Source organism: Falco cherrug, chromosome 7 (genome assembly GCF_023634085.1).
Source record: "Falco cherrug isolate bFalChe1 chromosome 7, bFalChe1.pri, whole genome shotgun sequence".
Taxonomy (NCBI): Eukaryota; Metazoa; Chordata; class Aves; order Falconiformes; family Falconidae; genus Falco; species Falco cherrug.
In genome coordinates, this window is record NC_073703.1 from 54,147,787 (window position 1) to 54,171,039 (window position 23,253).

General features: G+C 38.1%; 1 protein-coding gene across 8 annotated transcripts in view; it reads left to right on the forward strand.

Moving 5' to 3' along the window:
• Positions 1-22,993, forward strand: part of FSIP1 (fibrous sheath interacting protein 1) — a 97,654-nt gene extending 74,661 nt beyond the window's left edge. For 6 of the 8 annotated variants that reach the window (XM_055716637.1, XM_055716631.1, XM_055716632.1 and 3 more), the window contains one exon: positions 18,234-22,363. In XM_055716637.1, coding sequence (XP_055572612.1) covers positions 18,234-18,899 — 666 coding nt within the window. In that variant the 3' untranslated portion in view covers positions 18,900-22,363. Of the gene's footprint in view, positions 1-18,233; positions 22,364-22,559 lie in introns of those variants that run through there. The other 2 variants (XM_055716634.1, XM_055716635.1) reach the window with 2 other exon arrangements.
• The last annotated feature ends 260 nt before the right edge of the window (positions 22,994-23,253 follow it).

Consider the following 23,253-nt stretch of genomic DNA (forward strand, 5'->3'; position numbering starts at 1 on the left):
CAGAATATATATCACAGGTCAGGTTTACCTTATACATATATATGTTAACATAGAAAAAGTCGGTATTCAGAGGTGCCTGTTGCTATTGATACACAGGGCCAATTAAGGAGGGTCACTTTAAAAGATATCCCTAAAGAATTATCAGAAAATATGGCCTGAACTCCTGAAATACATAAACTATTATTTTGTTGTTTTTTTAAGCTTCTGACTATAGTTACTTTTGATGAGTCTTCATGCTTACTGCTTCTTGGGCCAGTCCTTGTTTTCAGTGAGACTGAACTACACCTGATAAAGGTCACTACACAGGTCTTCTAGATCATGTGCTTGTGGCTTCCTTCTTTTCCTTCTTATTGGATGGAGGCATTTTGTTAATTTTATTGGTGTTTTAGCACTTGCAGTGAAGTTTCTTAGGTTATGGACAAACAGATCTCCATGCCCTTAGTTTTATTACTATTTGTATTTTCTGTTCCCCCAGTAATTATAGACCTGTCAGTATTCTTAACATCTCAAGATACTTTGTTGCAAAATTTTAAAGTCGCTATAATAACATACTGTAGTACCATTATGCTACACTGTATCCATTTCTTGGAAAAATGAAAGCCAACGTGACCAAAAAAAGAAAAATAAATGGAGTTTTGTAACAGAAAACAGCTGCAACCACATCAAGGCATTTTTGTCTACTCTACTGGCTTTGCTGAAAATTAAAGCCACAACTTAATAATATTCAAGGAAGATATTTCTATGGAATGAAATCTGTTAAATGCTTAATAATAAACAGTTAAAAACACAAAATGGGATGTTTAGGAAAGTAATTTTGAATGCTAAATCGCCTAGGCTGCAGAAATTCTTCTTCTTCAGTAAAGGCTAGAAAATGAAAGTCTTATTCAGAATGATGGATTATAAATACCATTTCAGGAATCTGTCTTACATTTTTTCACACATTCAGTGTGTTCATTTAAAAGCAGCTTGCTTTCTAACCTAAGAATACTTGCAAGTGTATGAAATGAAGTGCTCTAAACCCAGGGAGCTATCCATTTGTTGAGAAAGATTTTAGAAATGAGAGAAAAAGTTATACAGTGACTCATATAAAGTACAAATGCATAGATTAGATGAGCTAAACATTGAACTCATCTGAAGCTAGAAGAGCTGAGTTCTTGCAAAACATCTGTTGACAACCTTGGAGTAAATGGATTTTAAATTCAAAGTGATCTAAATCAGAGACTTCTATCATAGTCTAGTATTTAAATCAAGGGGGTTTTTACATCATTATTTATGCAGCTTTTAAAATTCTTAACCTTTTAAATTATTTTTCTAAATAATATTTTTTTTTAGAATTTTCTGTTATTGTTTAGTTACTACCAGGATATGTTGATTTTCAGTTAAATATGCCCATTATATTAAGTTAGTACATCTTTGCCCTAGCTAGGAAAATATACTCTATGGACGCTTAATTACACACTTTAATGTATGTTTACTTAGAACTGTAGTTCTTACCTTTTGTTCTATTAAAGGTACTGAATAAAAACTTCTTCCTTTCATGATTCCCACTCTACTAGAAATTTGTGCTCTGCTGCTTATGATGGAAGCTGGAGTATAATTCAGCAGCAAGACAACAGTGTTTAAAAACTATTGAAATTTAACTAATGATTTTTTTGAATAATACAATATATACACAACTCAAATATGCTATACAATTACAGCTAGGGTTTGGAACTTATGGCAAGAGTACAAGAACACTACAAACACTGGTTGCAGTTAGGGGGGAGAATAGAATAACATTATAACTTCTTAGGATATCTCTTGGGCAGAACCTGATATCATTATGATCTTGGAAATGTTAAAAGCAAACAAACAAAACTGTTTAAAACTACTTACTTTCTCATTAAAAGTACTGCAGTTAGTGTATTGATCCTATTGCCAGGAAAGTCCGTGGTTTTACAGTACCGAATCACTTTTTGCATTTGTTTTTATTCATCGTCAGAAGATCAAAACTAGTTGCTTGTCCTGTTTGGTTTCTCAAATTCAGATGAATCAGGATTGAATTAAAGAAAACAGAGTAAATTCAAATGCATAAAGTACCTCTTAGTACCTCTGAAAGAGAAGATAATTATAAAAATTTGACTTATCAATTCATTTAACTCAGCAGACTCAGCTGCTTAGGTAGTAGCAATTCCCAGCCACTAATAAAACATTATGTATGACTTGCTTTTGCTTGCATATAGTTTTTTATTTAATGTATAATAGTTTATGTTTTAAGAAGGTCAGACTTTACCAGATTTAGCGATAGTTTCATACTCACCAGTATTTTTTGAAAGATTAGGTAAATAGGAAGAATATGTCTAATATAATTCTAAATAATTTCTATTAACCTTTATTTGCTTTTGTATTTAGGTATTTTATACAATATATTCAGAATTTCCTTTGATATTGCTTTGTGAATCATTTGCTTTGTTGTGTAAAACCTACTATTCATAAGTTAATTGGGTAATAAAATATAGGAGTTTTTGTAATAATTTACTGTTTTGTAACAGTAAATCAGAACTCACTTAGCTTTCTTTTATAACATGATGCCTAAGTTTTATGTTATATTAGCTCCTAAAATGACAGAAAAAGCCAGCATGCTGATGGCAATACAGATATTAATGAGTTGTGTTTTCGTATTTTAACTGTTTAGGTTTGAATCCAATACTGGTAAACGTCTGAAGGTTACAAACACCATATATGGTTCAGTTGATGAAAGCAGAGCTTCAAAATCATAATATTCCTCTAATGCATGTATATGCAATTAAGAAATTTAAATTACTATAAAAATAATTTTTTTACTAATAAATACATGTCTGATAGGAATATTAGAAACTTTAAACCTGTGTGACATTTCACAGACATTTTCAAAGTTCTTGAAACTTTGGTGAGGACACACAAATTTAGATTTTGGTATCCATAGGTGAAAACTTCCTTGCTAATAATATGCAGGCACCTAGAAAATGTTATACAACTTGTAGATCAAAAGCTACCTTGAAATGAAGCTAAAATTGGAAGTAAACATCAGAAAATTAAGTGTAAAAAGTACAACTTGTAGCAATTCAGAAATAAAGCTTTTTGGGTCTTTAAAAGTCACAAAATTATTTCCATGTGCTTCCAAGAAGAAATTCATACTTAGAGCCACCTTCATTAAACCCTCTTCATTATATCCTGGTGCAGTACCATGCAAACTCTGCACCTGTGAGTAATGTAGCTTATTGTCTATGGTATCAAATGAGAAGAAAAATATCTTGTAAAAGATATTTTAGCTTCCTCTTTTTTTCTACTTCTGTCACCTCTGGTAACCAGTTGGTTTCTCCTCCTAATGTCTACAGGGTGTGGCATAGCTGATGAAGCATAATTTTTCATTATTTGCACATTAAAACCACAAGCATTGACTGGATATTTTTAAGAAAGATCAAATAAAAGCAAGTATTATGCCTCTATGTAATGACTAAAATATGCATGTTTAAATTAGTTCTGCCTGCAAGAACTTGTCATAATTATTTTTACTTGTATAACCTGTGGGCTATCTTAAAAAATCAAAAAGAAATGAACTGCTGCACTTACTGTGTCTCTTCTTCACAATTTTCACCTACTTTGCTACTGTAAATAAGAGCAAAATTGTATAAACTCATGTTTCCTTTTGATTTCTGTTAAGATGTCTCTTTGCCAGAAAAGGGGAAAAAAATCCTTTAGGGTTTTTATTTCCAATGTATTATGAAGTTCATTTTATTTTCTGAAATTTTATACGCTTTTAAAATTACTTTTGTAATAGAGATTTTTTATGATTCCGTGAGGCTGATAATGGCTTTGATGTTGTGGTTCTGATGGCTCATGATTGTTACAAGTTGAATTTTCTTTTCAGACAGTGATGTTACCAGATGCTCACTAATCTCTTTTTTTTCTGGTGCTTTTGTTTTCTTGCCTAGTTACTTCTGTCCTTTCTGCTTTCTGGCTCTTAGCAGCAGCAGTGACAGAAAATTGACTACCAGACCTTTTTATTCTGCCTTTACACAAACAGAAACAGTGGAAAAAAATAAGGGAAAATTGTAACTAACAGAAGGAAAGATAGCAGAAGGAAAAGAGCAAAAGCAGGAGAATTTCTCCGTTGGCTCAGGAATCCTGTTCATTCTGAAAGATTTATGTCTTTCCTGAAACGGTATAGAAGTCCCCAAACCAGACATAAGCACAGGGCCACCAGATGGTGAATCATGATCATAGCACAAGGAGCTCTTAATTTCTGAATCCATTATTCAGCTTCCAGTCTTAATTTTTGACACCATCAAATCAATACACATTACTGTCCTCTCCAGAAATATGCTCTACTGAGTTGTAAGCATGTTTTCAATCTACTCTAGTTACATTTTCTCTCATTACATTCTGAAATAAACCTTCTGAAATAGCCTTACAGAGGAAAGGTTAACTTTTCTTTTGCATTTGTTAAGCTCTTTCTCATGAGGCAGTGGTTTTAAAACAAACAAACAAGCACTAAAAGCCATAACATGACATGATGGATACTTCCAAATTTTTGTAAAAGTGGATATACTGCGTCTGGCTGGGATGGAGTTAATTTTCTTCATAGCAGTTAGTATGGTGCTGTGTTTTGGATTTGTGACCAAAACAATACTGGTAAGACACCCCTGTTTTAGCTGTTGCTAGACAGGGCCTTCTGTTTCTGGTTCTGCCCTCCCAGTGAATAGACTGGGGATGTGCAGTACCCTGGGAGGGGACGTACTATGGCAGATGACCCAGACTAACCAAACAGATATTCCCTGCCATATAAATTCATGCACAGCAATAAAAAGGGAAAAGAGAGGGTTCTAGAAACTTACCCATCTTTTTCTCAGGAAGTGGCTGAACACTGGTCTTTTCCTTTCCTCTTTCCCTGTCCCACTGTGGCAGGGGGGTGAGAAGTGAGCAAGCAACTGTGTGGTGCTTAGCTGCCTGCTGGGGTTAACCCACAACAGTCCCATGAGGACATATTCCCATAACTGAAATTAGTTTACAAGTTATGAACAGCAATCCTGACTTTCATGGTGCCAAAGAACTTTGGGCCTTTAACATTTCTGGAATGTAAGAAGCTCTTCCACAATGACATGATTTGTCTGGTTTTGTATGCAGCACGATAACATCCTACAATAACACTGACCAGTACTGTTCCTAGGCAAGTGCTTCAGTGTGATGCTTAAAGGTGATGGTACATGCTGAGTTGAGTAGCGTGGAGATACAAGGCAAGGGTTGCCATTTCAAAGCTGTTTGAGAAGTCATGAAATAACTAAGACTTACAAAACCTTCCTGTCCTGATATGTCAAAAATGTGAAGGTTGTCTCAATACATCAGTATACTCTTGAAACTGAGTCTTTTTATCAGGAGAAGAGAGCAGTTACTTTAGAATTGACTGTTGCAGTCCTACACATCAGTAAAAATGTAAATTAGAGCATCAAAGTAAATTGTTTCAAGCAAAAAAAGTATCGTGAGAGCCGTTGATTGTAATACTTTCTGATTAAGCAACAAAATATACGTTTGTAGACGTGAGTCCTTAAATAGTCCTGGCTTTCTAGTGCCTGTTCATTTACTGTGTATCATTTAATGATTATTTACTATAATTAGAAATAATCCTGACATATTAACTTTCTCCCCATGCTAAAATCTGATAAGGCCTTTCCATGTTAGTCTGTTTCTGTTATGTGTAGATGTGGAAAACAGGCCCAAAGCTTGAACTTGGAGCTGGTAGTCACAGCAGGTCTGTCCGCAGCAGTCTATAAGTTTGCATTCCTACCACATGCGGTAAGATTTTCTCTATAGACCCATGTCACCAAGGAACAAGAAATCTTCAGTCAGAGAAGGGCTACAAGTGTGTGGAAAAACTAGCCACACATAAACAGTAAAGGTCATTAGCAAGCTCCTAAACTCCTTAGTTTTTTGGATCATTAACGGTAAAAAGCCTAGGAAATGAATAGGGCTCCATGTCCTATTAAAAATTAGCCAGAATAATTAACAGGATTTCCAATTTCTGATGGGAACCAGACCTGATAGCTCATTTTCCCTTGTCTAGTGGGCTGTTTCTGCATTTTGAATTCCATTAATTTATATCCTTGTATTTTTAAATAAATAACTTGAAGTATTTTTTCTGTATAGGAGTTATAAATTATTTACAGTTTGGGGCAGTAAAAGCTTGGGAGAAGTAGAATCTAGTGTCTCCCTGAGACTGTGTTACTCATTCCAAGTCTTGTGACTCTAAAGTAGTACAATTAGCTGTGACAGGATTTCTTCTGGTGTGTGCAAACGTATACTTTACAAAATCCTAATACAGTTGCTGTATTATGTGACCCGTGAGCTAAAATGCTCATTTGCTTGCAAATGCACAGCCTTTCTTGGTGTGAGATGTCTCTCCTTAGGGTATTACATGTTTCCCTAAACTAACTTTTCTGATTTCAACAGCAGCCTTTCTGCTTCTATTGCAATGTAAATTTCTTGCTGCTGAGTGGATGACTGATGGCTATTTGCAAGCTATCTTCTCCTCTGCTGTATATTTTTCCCTTAACCCTGAAACGACTTTGGCACAAGAAAATTGTGAACAGTGAGCCTTTGATACTTTAAAATGTAATTTCTGGAGAGGTGTGTTAAATACTTTCTCTTTCCTTATCTTTGCATTCTTGCAAGCATGACTTAAAAAACAATCCAAAGGGAGGAAGAGATAAAGAAAGAACAAAAATAAGTAATGCTCTACACTGTCTGCTTTGCCTGCAGGCCTGCCACTCTGGAGGAAAACAAGCCCACAAGTTACCAAACTTTTTCACTCTATAGCTGTTATACTCATTTCCCTCCCCATGCGCCTTAGGCTCTAAATCTTCCCCCATAGCCCTCTGGTAATAATCACAGTAATCTATGAACTAATTGTCAATACAAGCCCTATGATTTTCCTGAAAGGAAAAAAATAAAAAAATAAATTTGGACAAGGAAAAATAGACTGCAGATAAATGGGGTGGGGATGAGGGGAATAAAAAGACAAAAGAAAAGCAGGACCAGATGATCTTCCTCCCTGTGCTCATTTTGTACTCATTCATTTGCTCCAGATGCAGAATTCCTTTCTGCAGTGAGTGAATTGCCCTGTCATTAACAGAAAATTAGAAAATTGGCACCAAATGATCTTGGCCAAGAGTTTGAAATATGTTACTATAGAACCACACACTCAAAAACAAGTTAGGAATCCATGTGGGTTTCCAGATGTGAGAATCTTCTGTGATACAAATATAGTTATGTTTACATAGCATAATGTTCTGCTCTGTGGATTACTCTAGATGCAGCTGTGCTTCCAGTAGTGGTATAACTATGTTACTGTGAAGCTCTGCCTGAGTGAATGCATCCTGTTTCTTTACAGCAAATCCATTCTAATAATGACTACTTGTAAAAAGATGTTGTCCTGCAAGTTAAAATACTCCTTCAAGGAATGTAAGGAATTCAGCATGGGCTAGTAGATTAGACTGAGAGTGAAAATTTGAAAAATTCCATGTTTCATTTTTGATTTGTCATGAGTTTTGCTCCTAATTGTTTTTCCCTGTCTGACTTATTTTTCATCAGTGAGTACTTTCTGCACTAGGATTAAAATTTAAAAGCCTGAGAAAAATTTGAAGAGGTCATAATTTTTTTCGTTATTACCTAAATAAGTGCATAAGGTTGTGGTTTGATTTCAGTTATATTATCAGAAGTACTTTGATTGATACCAAGATTAGCTGAATCTCTACATAATTATGTTCATCTAAATAAAGCTCTCTATATGTAATGATAGTCTGTCAGTGCTCTTTTTTTGGTTTGGTTTGTTTTTTTAAAAGCCCTTAACATATCAATTTCTTTAATGCAGTTGTCTTTTTTTGTATGTGTAGAAAGTGAGCTCCAAGTATCTTTGGGAAGGAAGTTGGTCTTTGGAGGAAAAGACTAATGGGTTAAATGAATCTATAAAACTGAGTTTAAGTGCATAAGCTAGTGCCTGAACTGTAATCTATGGTAGTGGTAATTAGCTGTTATTAATGTTTGAACATGTAAATACAGAATGATGACTGAAAGTAGCCTAAAATGGCTTTCTTGTTCATTGTGTAGTGTCGCCTTGTAATTTTTAATAGCCACAACAAGTTTTATGAAAAAATACTATTTCCTTCTTGACTGAAAACTGTCCCCATTCATGAACAGTTTTCAGGTGTAATCCATACATTCTGTGCTACTTAGGCTGTGATCTCTGCATGTCATATACGTCCAACATGGTCATATCATTCCTGTGATGTCACTCTTGTCCAACTACAGGATATGACCTATACACTCCAGGTCATATTCTGTAGCTGGATAAGAGACCTTTAGGGAGAAAAAAAATCAGCTAGACATCTGATACTGATCTTTCCTCTGAAATTACAGTAGCTCCATGCTTTACACAATGTGAGGTAAATTCTAATAGTCATTGCACAGTGAATACAATTGTTTGACATAAATCACTGAAGTGATCTGATCCTTTGTCTCTTGGAGGCTGGGTAAAACCAAGGTTTTGATAGTAGAAAGCATCTTGTTACATTAAATGTTGCACAGTATCTATAATATTTATAATATATATTATTATATCTTCTATATCTCATATTTCATGGGCAAATGTGTTGTGCATATCTAAAATATTTCTGGTACATTCCATTATAATCTAAATGTTGCACAGTATCTATAATATTTATAATATATATTATTATATCTTCTATATCTCATATTTCATGGGCAAATGTGTTATGCATATCTAAAATATTTCTGGTACATTCCATTATAATCTTTCAGTTGTCAGGGGGTATTGTGCGTCTGTATTACCAAGGAGCATTAAAGATTATAAAGGCTAGAAATAACTCCCCATTGCAGACTTCCTTAAGCAAAATGTCATTTGATATTCTTCACCATTACCACCTAATATCAGTCATTATCTTTAATATCAAATTTTAAGAAATGTCCAGTAAAGAAAATCTGCATGATAAAAATGATGAGAGTGTGCCACTGTCTGAATAAGAAACTGACTGAAAAGATAAATCTGTGAGCTATCCAAGCAGTGACAGCTTGTAGAAAGCACTAAACCTCTTGTACAGAAGATGGGGCTTTCTTCTGTCACATGCCATGGGACATACTCGACGAGGTAGGTCCTGTAGATGAGTAACTGATATGCTTTTTGTGATATGGTTGACAGAGGCTGTGTTGCATTTCTACAGCGAGTGGCTGGGAATACTTCAGTTAATATTTGATGGTCTTTGTGGGCTGGTGCTGTCTAAAACCATTTTTGACCCCAGATGTGTTGCCCCAACAGCTGAAAGTCTTTTAGCAATGTGCTGTTTTGCTTTCGGTAACTAAAGTGTGAGTGTGTGTCTGTATGTATACGCAACACACCGAGCTATGTGAAAAAGTATGTGTTTTGGTAATTAAAAAGCAGTGATATTGATATGGAGAAATAATGTGAAATGGGGATAATGGACATGGATTGTGATTGTATGTGTCTGCTTAAGGAATGTGGGTATGGTGACTAGTCATGGGTGCGGTGACAACCACAGTTTTGAGGAGACGCCTGCCCCTCTTCCTCTAACAAAGGGGAGACGGGGAGACGCCTGCCCCTCTTCCTCTAACAAAGGGGAGACGCCTGCCCTTCTTCCTCTAACAAAGGGGCTATTTAAAAGAGAATAAGAAAAGATGAGAGACATTCAAATGCTATCTAGAGGGAGGGAGTGCTAAGTCTCCTTGCTGGAAAAGATTGGGTGGTCACAATCACCTGAAGAAGATCGGATGGTCACAAGAACATGAATCACCTGAAGAAGATCGGATGGTCACAAGAACATGAATCACCTACAAACCTGCAGGACCACCACATTCCAGGAAATGGACTGATAAGCTAATTAACATACGAAGCGGGGTTTAGGTAACAAATATGTATAGGCGTTAATTGAATATTCATTTGTTCATTGTATAAATGTGAGATGGTTCGTCACTTCGGGTATGCACGCTTGTGGAGGAGCGATCCCCCGTGCATCTGCGCGCAATAAACATACCTACTTTATAACTTTCGAGTTATAGAGTCTAATTCCGCACGTCAGTTTGGCGAGCCAGCCAGGAGGATTTCTGCTCGGCTGAGGGACCAGCTGCGGAGCGGACGCTCCTAGGCGCGCCCCGGGAGATTTCCTCGGAGGAGCCTCCTCTTCTCAGCTGTTCACCCGGGAGCAGAAGAGAAACCCCTGGATCCACGGATAAAACGGTATGTTTAGTAACGGGGCGGCTGGTGAGACGCACGGAGACGTCCGGCGCGCAGCGTAGTCCCCAGGAGGAAAGGTACCTTGGGAGGGGGTTTGCTGACCAAGGGGTGGCCGCTAGCGATCTTGAGGGCAGATCGAGCAAACCCGAGGTTACTGCCATTCCTAAAAGCCCGGAGGCCTCGTGACGGAAAGCGGGGGGCGGGACGGAATAAGGCGGAATCTCACAGGAACAAGAGGGACCTCACAGCAAAAGTAAAAGGGAAACTTTTGCGTAGGAAAAAGAGGAAGCTAAAAACTTCCTTTAGGTTGTCTTAAGAATTGGGGAATTCCTGGAATGTAACAACTGAAATAGCGCTCTGTGTCTCGTTTGTTCTATGTGTTGTCTTGTTATATGTTCAAAACTCGGAGTTATGAAATGTATGTTGAAAAAATATTAACATTCTGGTAAATTGTGGCAAATAGCGGAAAACTTAACATTCTGCTTAAGACCAGGAAAAATTGGTTTTTGTTTGTTGTTTGTTTTTTGGCAATTGTTCATTGAAATGCATACTTTGTGAACTGTTAGTGCTCCTAAAAGTTGTACATAAGTGCACGATACCGTATAACATACTGCTTGTGTGACTGCGGGCTGCCCGGAGAGTGTGAATGGTGTGATTGAGATGCGCATTTTGATTTTTCGTGTATAGCTTAATTATTTTGACTAAGTGTGAGTGCAAGAGTGCTTGAGACAGGCGTTTGAGTGCAAAACGAGTAAAAAGCTATCCGCATTTCCAACCTTGGGTGGCTAAGGCGGCCGGAGAAAAACAAAGTAATTAAAATTGCAAAATGGGAAATGGAAGGAGTAAGCCCTGTGAAAAATCGCCTTTGGGTTGTATATTAAAACATTGGAGTGATATTGTAGGACAGGGTGGTACCGAAAATAGAAGGAAATTGGTTAAATATTGTAATCAGTGGTGGCCTTTGTATAAATTGGAGAGCGATGCGAAATGGCCTCAGGAGGGAGGAACGTTAGATTATAACACTCTCCTGCAATTAATGTTGTTTCTGAGGAGAGAGGGAAAATGGGATGAAGTATCATATGCAGACATGTTCTTTGTCCTCCGGGACAAACCTGAGTGGCAAAAGGACTGCGGCTTAGTACCCCCTCGGGATCCTATGGTACTAGCACTAGAAAGAGAGGACAGGACGGAGCGTAAAGGAAAGTTAAAAAGATGTTGCTCAGCATGTAGTATTGGACAAAGGTGTATCAAATTAAACGGAGAACAAGAGCCCGAATTAAATGATTTATTTAATCCACCTTATAGAGTGGAGAGACAAGGTTCGGCCGGGGCTCCCAGTCCACCCCCAGGCGAACAAGAGGAAGAAATTCCACAAGTTATTTATAAAGAAAACCAAACACCCGGTGCCACACAAGGAAACACAAAAACTGCCATTACGGCTCCAAATAGTCCGGTGTCTTCACGCACCAGACAGAAGTCTATTTTACAGGCACCCCTCCGAGAAGCTGTAAATCCGGACGGAGGAACAATGAAAATAAAAGTTCCGTTCACGGGCGCTGATCTGAGAGAATGGAAAGAGGCTGCCCGTGAATACCGTAATGATCCGATAAAGACGGCACAGAATTTTAAATTTCTAATAAAACAGCACAATCCTGACTGGAGTGATATACAATTATTATTAGATTGTTTGACTGAAACTGAAAAACAATTAGTCATAAAAACAGCGGGGGATCTCGCAAAGGAACATTATAATATAAAGGGAGATAATTATAGAGAATGGTTTCCTTTGTTGGACCCGGAATGGGACCCAAACCGAGCCGCTGAAATGGGAAGATTACAAGCATACCAGGAATGGATATTCAGAGGAATGGAGAAAGCAATTCCTAGAACAATAAATTGGGCAGCGTTATATGAGGTCAGACAGGGTCCTTCTGAAACACCTTCAGAATTCTTAGACAGAATAAGAGATGCAATGCGCCGGCACACGTCTCTGGACCCAAATTCGGAGGTAGGCGCACAGCAACTAATATCCCTCTTTTTAGGACAATCACAGGGGGATATTAGGCGCAAGTTGCAAAAATTGAGACCTCCTGAAAATAGAGACTTGGAAAAATTAGTAGAGGAAGCATGGAGAATATTTAGTAATCGAGAAGAAGGATACAAGCAGGACCAAAAGAAAATATTAGCAGTAGTAAGAGAAAATGAGAATCAAAAATCTAAAGTTAAATCAAGGCGTGGGCTGACACCCCTGGGTAGGAATCAGTGTGCAATATGCAAAAGGACAGGACACTGGAAAAATGAATGCCCTGAACGCAGACATCAAGAAAACACTAAATGGCGCAATAATCAAGGGAAAACAATAGCTCACATGGAAGAAGAAAATTGACTAGCCGACCCATTAATAAAATTAAAATTAGGAGAAGAACAGGAGGAGGTGGAATTTTTAATAGACACAGGAGCCACCTATTCGGTTTTGAACCAGGCTTTAATGCCTTTGGGAAATGATTATGTTTCAGTAAAAGGTGCAACTGGCCAAACTGAAAAGGCTTATTTTTGTAAACCTTTAAAATATAAGTTGGGAAAACAGATGGGGATCCATAAATTCCTATTTATGCCAAATTCCCCAAAGGCCCTTCTTGGTAGAGACTTATTAGAACAATTGGAGGCAACAATCAAATTTAAAAAAGGGGAAGTTACTCTGGAGGTAAATAATCATCAATACATACAGGTTATGAGCCTATCTCTGGCCAATACTCCTATAAAAAGGGAAATTGATACCAGGATTATTGATCAGGTATATCCCGGAGTATGGGCAATTGACATACCGGGACGTGCCAAGAATGCATCACCTGTAATAGTAAAATTGAAGGACGGACAGAGTGCGGTAAGAATTAAACAATACCCACTGAAAAGGGAAGATAGGGAAGGAATTCGTCCAAACATAGAGCGATTCATAGAACTAAAACTACTAAAAGAATGTGAGTCAGAATTTAACACACCTATCCTCCCAGTTAAAAAACCTGATGGGTCTTATAGGATAGTTCAAGATTTAAGGGCCATTAACAAAATAACAGAGGATCTGTATCCTGTAGTAGCTAACCCCTATACCTTACTTACCACCCTGACACCTGACCTAGCTTGGTTCACAGTTTTAGACTTAAAAGATGCCTTCTTTTGCCTCCCTCTCCATGAAGCCAGCCAAAGAATTTTTGCTTTTGAATGGGAAAATCCCAGAAGCGGTCGAAAGACCCAGCTCACATGGACGGTGTTGCCACAGGGGTTTAAAAATAGCCCCACAATTTTTGGAAACCAATTAGCAAAGGATTTGGAGTTATGGGAACCACCGTCAGAAGAAGGGAAAGTGTTACAATATGTAGACGATCTCCTTATTGCAACCAGAACCGAAGAATCTTGTATTATTTGGACTGTGAGTCTGCTGAACTTTCTGGGACTACAGGGATATCGAGTTTCTAAGAAGAAGGCACAGGTGGTGTTACAACAGGTCACATACCTGGGGTACGAGATCAGTGCCGGACAACGGGTCCTGGGGAAGGCCCGAAAAGAAGCCATATGCCAAGCCCCCCGACCACGAACTGTAAAGGAACTGCAGACATTTCTGGGAATGACAGGATGGTGCCGGCTTTGGATATGCAATTATGGCTTGCTTGTTAAACCATTATATTCCCTGATAGCAGCTAACCAGAAGGATCTTCAGTGGGATGCTGAATCAGACAGAGCTTTCCATGAACTGAAGAAAGCCTTGATGTCGGCACCAGCACTAGGACTTCCTGATGTGAGTAAGCCATTTTTCCTATTTTCCCATGAGAAACAGGGAATGGCATTAGGAATACTGGCACAAGATTTGGGACCATACAGACGGGCAGTGGCATACTTCTCTAAACAGCTGGATGCCACTGCAAAAGGGTGGCCTGGTTGCCTGAGAGCAGTAGCAGCCGTCATCCTAAACATCCAAGAGGCCCGGAAGTTTACCCTGGGCCAGAAAATGACTGTCTTAGTATCCCACACAGTGTCTGCAGTCCTTGAAACAAAAGGGGGGCATTGGCTCTCCCCACAGAGATTCCTAAAATACCAGGCCATAATGGTGGAACAAGATGATGTTGAGATCGTGACTACAAACATCGTCAATCCAGCCTCATTTCTTAATGGGAATATTGGAGAATCAGTCGATCATGACTGTCTAGAAACAATCGAAGCCACTTATTCTAGTCGGACAGATCTCAAGGATGTTCCTATTAATGGAGCTGAACATTGGTTCACGGATGGAAGCAGCTATATGCTGAATGGAAAGCGACATTCCGGATATGCTGTTACAACCTCTGAAGAAGTGATAGAATCGGGGCCGCTACCAGCTGACACTTCGGCACAGAAGGCTGAAATCATAGCCCTTACTCGAGCTCTGGAAAGAGCTCGGGGAAAACCTATAAATATTTGGACTGATTCTAAATATGCCTTTGGAGTGGTACATGCTCATGGAGCAATATGGAAAGAAAGGGGACTGTTAAACTCCCAAGGAACATTAAGGCACACCAGAAAGTGAGCACAGAATTGGAAAGAGGAAATGAACTGGCAGACAGGGAAGCAAAACAGGCAGCCAGAAAAGCAATCAAGGTAGAGGGTGCGCTAATACCCGATGGACAAATATCTCTAGAAGGTAAACCAGACTATACGAAAGAAGATCGCAAACTAATTTCTGACCTAAAGGGATCATATAATGAGGAAGGGTGGGCTATAATCTCACATGGGAGAATAGTGATTCCTTCCTACATGGTATGGTCAGTAGTCAGGGAAGAACATAGAAAAAGGCACTGGGGGGCAGAAGCTCTATATAAGGATCTCACTAAAAACATAATAGCACGAAATTTGTATACTACTATTAGACAAGTAACCCAACAATGTGATCTTTGCCTCCAGACTAATCCTAAGATTACCAAGGGGCCAAAGTTGGGAAAAATTGGGAGAGGAAATGTTCCTGGGCAACACTGGCAGATCGATTTCTCGGAACTTCCTAGAAAAGGGGGGTATCGATATTTATTGGTACTAACAGATACCTTTTCAGGTTGGCCAGAAGCCTTCCCGTGCAGAACTGCTAAAGCCCGGGAAGTGACCAAAATACTACTCCAAGAGATAATACCTAGATTTGGAGTCCCAGCGGTAATGTCCTCGGATAGAGGACCACATTTTGTGTCCAGAATAGTGCAACAGATTAGCCACCATCTAGGAATAGATTGGCAATTACATACCCCATACCGACCACAATCGAGTGGCCAGGTGGAAAAGATGAATCATCTAATCAAACAACAGATTGTCAAGTTAGGCCAAGAAACAAATCTAACTTGGCCCCAGTCTTTGCCATTAGCTCTTACACGAATTCGAACTAGACCGAGAGCAAAAGAGGGGCTTAGCCCATTCGAAATTTTATATGGACGACCCTATGGGGTACAAAAGGGGATGTCTTCACAGATTGGTGAAGAAACAATGACTTCCTATATGGTGGCACTAAACAAACAATTAATAAGAATTGAGAAGCATGTGATGGGAACACGCAGTAGGGGTCTGGATGGACCTGTTCACGATATACAACCAGGAGACTATGTATACGTTAAGTGTTTTGCAGATAAAACCCTGGAACCACAGTGGACCGGACCTTTTCAAGTCCTACTCACCACCTACACTGCAATCAAGGTTGAGGGACAGAATTCTTGGATTCACCATACCCGGATTAAGAAAGCCCCTGCAACTTCTTGGAAAGTAACCCCAGACAAAAAAGAACTGAAACTCAAATTTACTCGGACAAATGGGAACAATGTGGGTGGCAAGTAAGTGAACCTGAGCGGTTGCGGATCCACCATATGGGAAGGGCACTACAACAAACAATATAGAACAAGAGTCGGGGACTGAGCCAGTGGCCAGGCTCGCCCAACTTGTTATTAGTAAGCCCCAACTCAAACAAAGATATTTTTGATCAAAACAGATTTTAACGTTTAGATTCTTAAAATGATCAATAGTGGGTTTAAACCATTTGTGTTTTTTTGTACCCTCTCTCTTGCCTACAACCAAGAGCCTGATAATTGGCCTTGGAATCATGCTCAGAAAAAACACACTGGAATAATGGGAAAGGTGGACTCAAAGACGAAACTAGCTATGGTGGTTTTTTCTGAAAATGAGGTGTACCAAAGGAATCAATGGGATCGGGAGGATGTACACAAAGTCGACCGATTATGGGGAAAATTAGGAGATAAGATAAAAGTAGGATGTCAAACATATAATGAAAAGGATAACACCAAGATTTCGGGAGACACCCAGATTAATGTCAGAAAGGTAGATAAGGAATTTACCCTTCTAAATACAACCGTGTGCTTTAATTCACGGGAATGTTGGCACAATTTTACCTTAACCGAGCCCATCTTTATAATATGCCTAGGAAAGGAATCCCCAAGAACAGCTCTGACTTATAAGATCAAAATAACAATCATGCTAACCACTGTTCCTACCACCACCACAGTTACAACAACCCCATTAACACTTGATCTTAAGCCCCAGTAGTGTCTCATCAATTCTTAAAATCCAATTTTACCCTATCACAGATAATAATTCCTACCCCCATAGGACTAAATATAAGCAGTATAAAAGAACTATTAAAACATGCAGATTTACAACGTATACTGGAAGAAACCAAAGAAAAGGGACATCAAACTCTTCTTATGATCCATCATGATGTAGAGGGGATCAAGAAAGTTTTAAAAAAGGTAGAACAGGATGGAAACCATAATTGGTGGGATACTCTCTTTGGCTGGTCACCCTCTGCAACAGGAATTCTTAACACTATGGTACACCCCATTGTGATCTTATTGATCAGTTTAGGAATTTCCTTAATACTAACCATTATGTTATATTTGTGGGTTTGGAGAATGTTTAAAAGAGTAACACTTATGTATGATGCTTTATATCATTCGGGAAGGCTGCTTAAGTAAAAGAATTTACTTAATTTAATAGAAAAGGGGGGATTGATATGGAGAAATAATGTGAAATGGGGATAATGGACATGGATTGTGATTGTATGTGTCTGCTTAAGGAATGTGGGTATGGTGACTAGTCATGGGTGCGGTGACAACCACAGTTTTGAGGAGACGCCTGCCCCTCTTCCTCTAACAAAGGGGAGACGGGGAGACGCCTGCCCCTCTTCCTCTAACAAAGGGGAGACGCCTGCCCTTCTTCCTCTAACAAAGGGGCTATTTAAAAGAGAATAAGAAAAGATGAGAGACATTCAAATGCTATCTAGAGGGAGGGAGTGCTAAGTCTCCTTGCTGGAAAAGATTGGGTGGTCACAATCACCTGAAGAAGATCGGATGGTCACAAGAACATGAATCACCTGAAGAAGATCGGATGGTCACAAGAACATGAATCACCTACAAACCTGCAGGACCACCACATTCCAGGAAATGGACTGATAAGCTAATTAACATACGAAGCGGGGTTTAGGTAACAAATATGTATAGGCGTTAATTGAATATTCATTTGTTCATTGTATAAATGTGAGATGGTTCGTCACTTCGGGTATGCACGCTTGTGGAGGAGCGATCCCCCGTGCATCTGCGCGCAATAAACATACCTACTTTATAACTTTCGAGTTATAGAGTCTAATTCCGCACGTCAATATCTAGCGGAAGACTGACCAAAATCAAAGGCCTCTCAGTGTCTTGTGGGCATCAGACTTCTTTCCTAACTTTCAGCATCTAATCTGTCTAGAACCTAGTGAAGATGTTACATAAATAATGTAATTGTGTAAATGTGTATGTAAATTCAGTTTGAATTGAAAAACATTGATATCAGTTTAAGAGTTCTGCCAGTGCTTTTGTATCTCTCAAAGTGTTTTATGGCGCTGCTTTTCATTAATTATATTTTGACAGAAGAAATTCTTGCCCTTTTTTTTCAGACTGAAGAACAAACGGGCCTCTCTGAAGAGCAGCTTAAGACCCTTCTGGAAGAATGTATGCAGCCTCAGAGAACAATAAGCAACGTTACCATGCCAAAGTCTCAGGAATCTCTTTCTTTTGGATTAAGTCCCCCTTGTTACACAAGTCAAGACTCCACTCTTCACTCCACATCTACTCTTTCCAAAATGTTAGTTGAAGACCATATTGTAGGGATGTTAATGGCTCAGGAAAAGGCTGGACTTGGAGACAAAAGCTTATGTGTTAATGCAGAGAGTGAAATCCCTGGCTACTATATCAGCAAAGCACTGGCTGATAGTCACTTATCAAAGGATTCACTGGCCCAAACAGAGGAACCTGATGACCTAGAAGGTTTACAGAAGATGGGTGATAAGAGTGTTACTGAAGGTTACTTTATGTCAAGAGCACTCAACACAAAAAGGTTGAAGAAACCTTCTTTCTTGGGTGAACCATTATATTGCATCAGCATGAACAATGAGCCATCCACGGAGGCTGACATTCTCAGCATACCACTGCAAACCAAAGGAGGTGAGACTCTTAACAACCCTTTAGAAAAGGCTTTTGATTATGATGAAAAAAAGCAAGCAGGTTCTCACCAAAGGTATGCACCAATACACACTGGTTGTTATGGTGAGGCAAGGATGTAATTTTATAAAACATAAAACTGGCCCAAAAATAATACACACAAAATAACAGAATGTTTATTAAAATTCTTGCCCTGACATAGCTGACTATAAGACTAGGACTCTTATGAAATATAATATTGATGTTGATTAATTCTGTCAACCGGAAAACAGTGTTGACAACACATACGGATTACCTTTTTGGTAGTCGAAAGTCATGTTCACTGTTATGTGGAGAGCAAATATTCTCCCAGTAGTTGGTGTAATGATGCACACAAACATCCAAGTGTTTCTTGAATTTTTTTAATAAGGTAGACTTGGTAATATAGAAACAAACATGACCTACCTACATTAAAAATAATGAATTTCTTTCAGGGAGTTCAAATTTACACATAGAAGATACCAAAATGAATAAATACTGCATAGTTTCTTTAAGTTACTTTTAGTTCAATGAAAGAAAGAATAGACTTTAACCAACAAAAGATTAAATTTACTCTGTCTGGTACTATAAAAGTATTTTGGAAGTGTCTCTAGTTTTTATGTCCTTTACTTAAGTGCAATTTTTAATAGTGATTTTTTAAATTCTATAGTGATACTGTAATCTAAATCTACATTTATATTTTCAGCATAAGATCACTTCTCTTTCTAGAAAGCAACTGTTCATATAAGCCAGATTTTAGGCAGGTACATTGACATCTTCCATTTGTTTCATAAAATTTCTGACAGTATGAAGTTTGTGATTAAAGTGCTATAGTTTAATTGTATTAAAAATCAATAAATTTTGCTAGGTTTGTCAAGGTAGACCTTTGTTGTACTGGTAATCTATTCTGAATTTGGAGAAACGCTTGTTCACATTCATTGGTAATTTAAAAGAACATCCTAATACCTCTTTACCACGTTGTAATTTCTTAATTATGATCACAAATGCTTTTTTGATTGTTCACACTTAACCTTTCTACAGTGAAGGCAATGTTAATATTTTTTTCAGAGTGATTCCACCTAACCAAAAACAAGAAGGCCTGTTATTGCTCTTTTTACACTGCTAGACAAACTTGGTATCCAGACTCACCTGCCATATTTGCCCATTATGAGATTTAGGCCATAGTTGCAATAGGAAGAAAATAAGAATACGATACCTCTAGAGAAGGTTGCGTTTGGGTTTTTTTTTTGGTAAGTTAGTTTTCATCTAACTCCACACGGCAGCTTTGTACTTCATGAAGACACAAGCATCAGGAGAGTGGAGCAAGGGAAGCAAGAATTGGTCTGTCCTAGAGGAGAGTAAGGTGGCAGTGGTGGTAATGAACAGCACAGAGAATGAGCTGTGCTGGGGCAACCTGATCTTATGCAGGAGTAACATGAAAACGTACTGCAGCAATCAACAGTGAGAAAAACTCAGGTTTAACTTGCTGCCTTCACATGAATTAAAGTTTTCCTTTAGTCTGAAGAGATGTAGTACAGTCAGAGTCAAGTGTGACTGAGCCCCAGCTACCATCTCTCTTTCTTAGTGTATTTTAAGATGTGATGTGTTAAATTGAGGAGAACATCATGCACTGTAGCCACTATGCAGTGAAGTGAGCAGGTAACTGTTTATACCAGTTGGGGTAGACATAGTCACTATGAGGTAATTTTATTGCACAAGAGAGAAAGGAGATTTCAGCTATTAAGTAAATTTCTGTATAGGACATCTCATGGTAAAAGTCTTTAAAGTGAATGCGTTAATGTTTGTTGCATAATAATCTTTGAGCCATCATCATGCATTGTGTCATAGCAATGCAATAGGGTGTTTTGATACTCTGTATTCACTAGTGGCTGAGTAATGTTCAAGCATATAGACCTCAGATCTGTATGGCTGATAAACATCTTGGGTTCATTTTGCTTACCTTTTTTTTATTTTATTTGGGTGGTGGTGGGGAAGTGTTCTGAATTTTCAGTCTTTACATCCTTTTCACTAAAAACCTGAAAAGAAACCAAGGATATAATTACAGGTATGTAGCCTCATCAGGCTTTGGGTCTTTGCATCAGTGTCTGATTTTTAAAATGGTGTAAACAGGTAATCTTTAGGCACAGAAAAAGTAAGTGGAAAATAAAACCCACTTCAGAGGTTTGTAATTGTTTTTACATTAGTGCTAAATATTTTGCAGTTATCCATAAACTTGCTTAAATTAATTATAGTCAGATTTATTCTATTCCATTAATAACTCTCATGCTAAAACATACATCCAATATTGGCATTTAATTAGATAGCAGTCCATTCTTATTATTTTTGTCAATATATTGCTCATGAGCAAGTGTACAGCGTAAAACGTAAAACCCCAATACCTTTCCATAAAATTGTTTCCTGCAAAGGTGACTCAGTTCTGTCTTAAGCAATTATTCCTGGCCATAAGCAAAAGGTTGTGATGTTTATCAAATTTATAAAGCTGCCTAATGTATTCTATAGGTAACCTTGTTGTTAGTTCAGACATGATTAGATGTGCCAGTTGCATTGAGGAAGGAGATCCCAGTGGAGTCCAGTTTAAGGCAAACACATCTGCAGATGAAGGTGTGAGAAGTGTCAGGTGTTATTTTTATTTTTAAGAGACATTTACATAGTTGAACTTTGTTATGGTCTTAATTCTAAAGGGCATTTAAATATGTATGCACAATCTTCTGTAAATAGCTGGATTTTCTGGCCTGCTACATGTGGTTTAAGCTGTGTAGTGCTGCGTAAGCAAACAAAACTGTGAAACTGGTTTAGCAGAATTTAGTCATTATGGTACTGTACTCTATGATACAGATTTACTGTAATACATTGTATGTATTTTAAGGAAAGCATAATTATTAACATAACTCATACACACACACACACACTCTTGTGTATGTATATTTCTGAAGGAAACTCTCATGTGCCTTCAGATATAAGTAATTCCTGTTTCTTCACAGAAGCAGTAATCTACATCAGGGTCATATGCATGTAAATGTAAGCGATGTTTACTGAGATAAACAGAAGACAGACTTACCTACATACAGATACGAAAAGGCTGCTATTTCTCGGTTATATGAACCAATTGGTAATTATTTCAAGGTTGTTTTTTTTTTTTCCTCTCGTAAGTTTTAAGTAGTAGTTGTATCACAAACTGTTGTTGCTGTTTCATCTTGCAAATAAGTATTGTGCTTACAGCAGTTCACCATACGATTCTTGTCTTTTTTACAGATGATATGAAGATTGAAAGTTGAGGGGAGAGTGATTATATACTTCTTTACACCAATGTTTTTCTGAAAGTGTGGTTAAACCTCCATCGGTGATATTATGCTGATGCAGTATCATTTCTGACAGCCTGAAGGGAATGAATTATTGTCATTGAAAACTGTTCCATTAGCTGATTTATTCTTGAGAGATAATTATTATTGTCATTATCATTTGTTATTGGAGTTTGATTTCAAAATGAACTCTTGCATTTCCTTAAATGTCCTGGGAGAGTTCTATCTAACAAATTAATGTACATACACATTTGTGTAGCTGTGCAGCTGATAGATGTGTATGTCTTTCTTCATGAAAAGTGTAAAATAAAACTTGCAAAGTTCAGTTTCTTCTGATGAGACTTTACTAGAGTGGATGTGAAATGAACATAATTATTTTTCTTCCCTTACACACAATCTATTTTTTCCATGAAGTTAGCTAAAACCTGGCCTCTGTTATCGCAGTGGTTTGCTGGAGCTTGCAGCCTGTCTGACTGCTGAGCCCTGGCTCAGTGAAGGACCCAACGTGTACCCAGTTTCCTGCCCCAGGGCTGTCTGCTGGACCACTTGTTTGATTGAAGGAGACTTGCACAGGTCCTCTGCTGGATCGGAATATCAGCACCCATTTGCTCAGCTGTGTCTCATTCTAGACCCTGTGAAGATGGTGACCATATAGCAGTCTTATCCTCTAGTTAAGAAATGGAGCTGAATGATGAAAGATTGCAGTCCCTCGTGAAGGCTTGGTGTGGTTAAAAGTGAAGGAGTTTGCCCTAGCAGTTACTGGATTGTGAAACCTTACAGTGATGCCTAGCTGGGGGTGGGGGTCGGGGGGTGGGGGTGGTAGTACAGCTGTTTTGTGTTTGAGATAATAATAAAAAATTGTATACTCTTTACCTAATGTTTCTCCTGAATTTTCTACTTATTTACTGAGCTGATGGTTAGTTTTTTATTTGATGCACTGTAGTGTCAGAATAAGAAGACATGAAAAAACCCACAACCATGGTTCTCTTTAAAAGGTTGGGGTTTTTTTTGAGGGGACAGAGATATCCTAGCAGAGAAAACTCAACAGATTTTCCTATTGACAAACTCTCATTTGACACAAACTAAAAGGACAAATTATTTCTCAGATACTGTACTAGCCATTTAACTTTCAACAAGA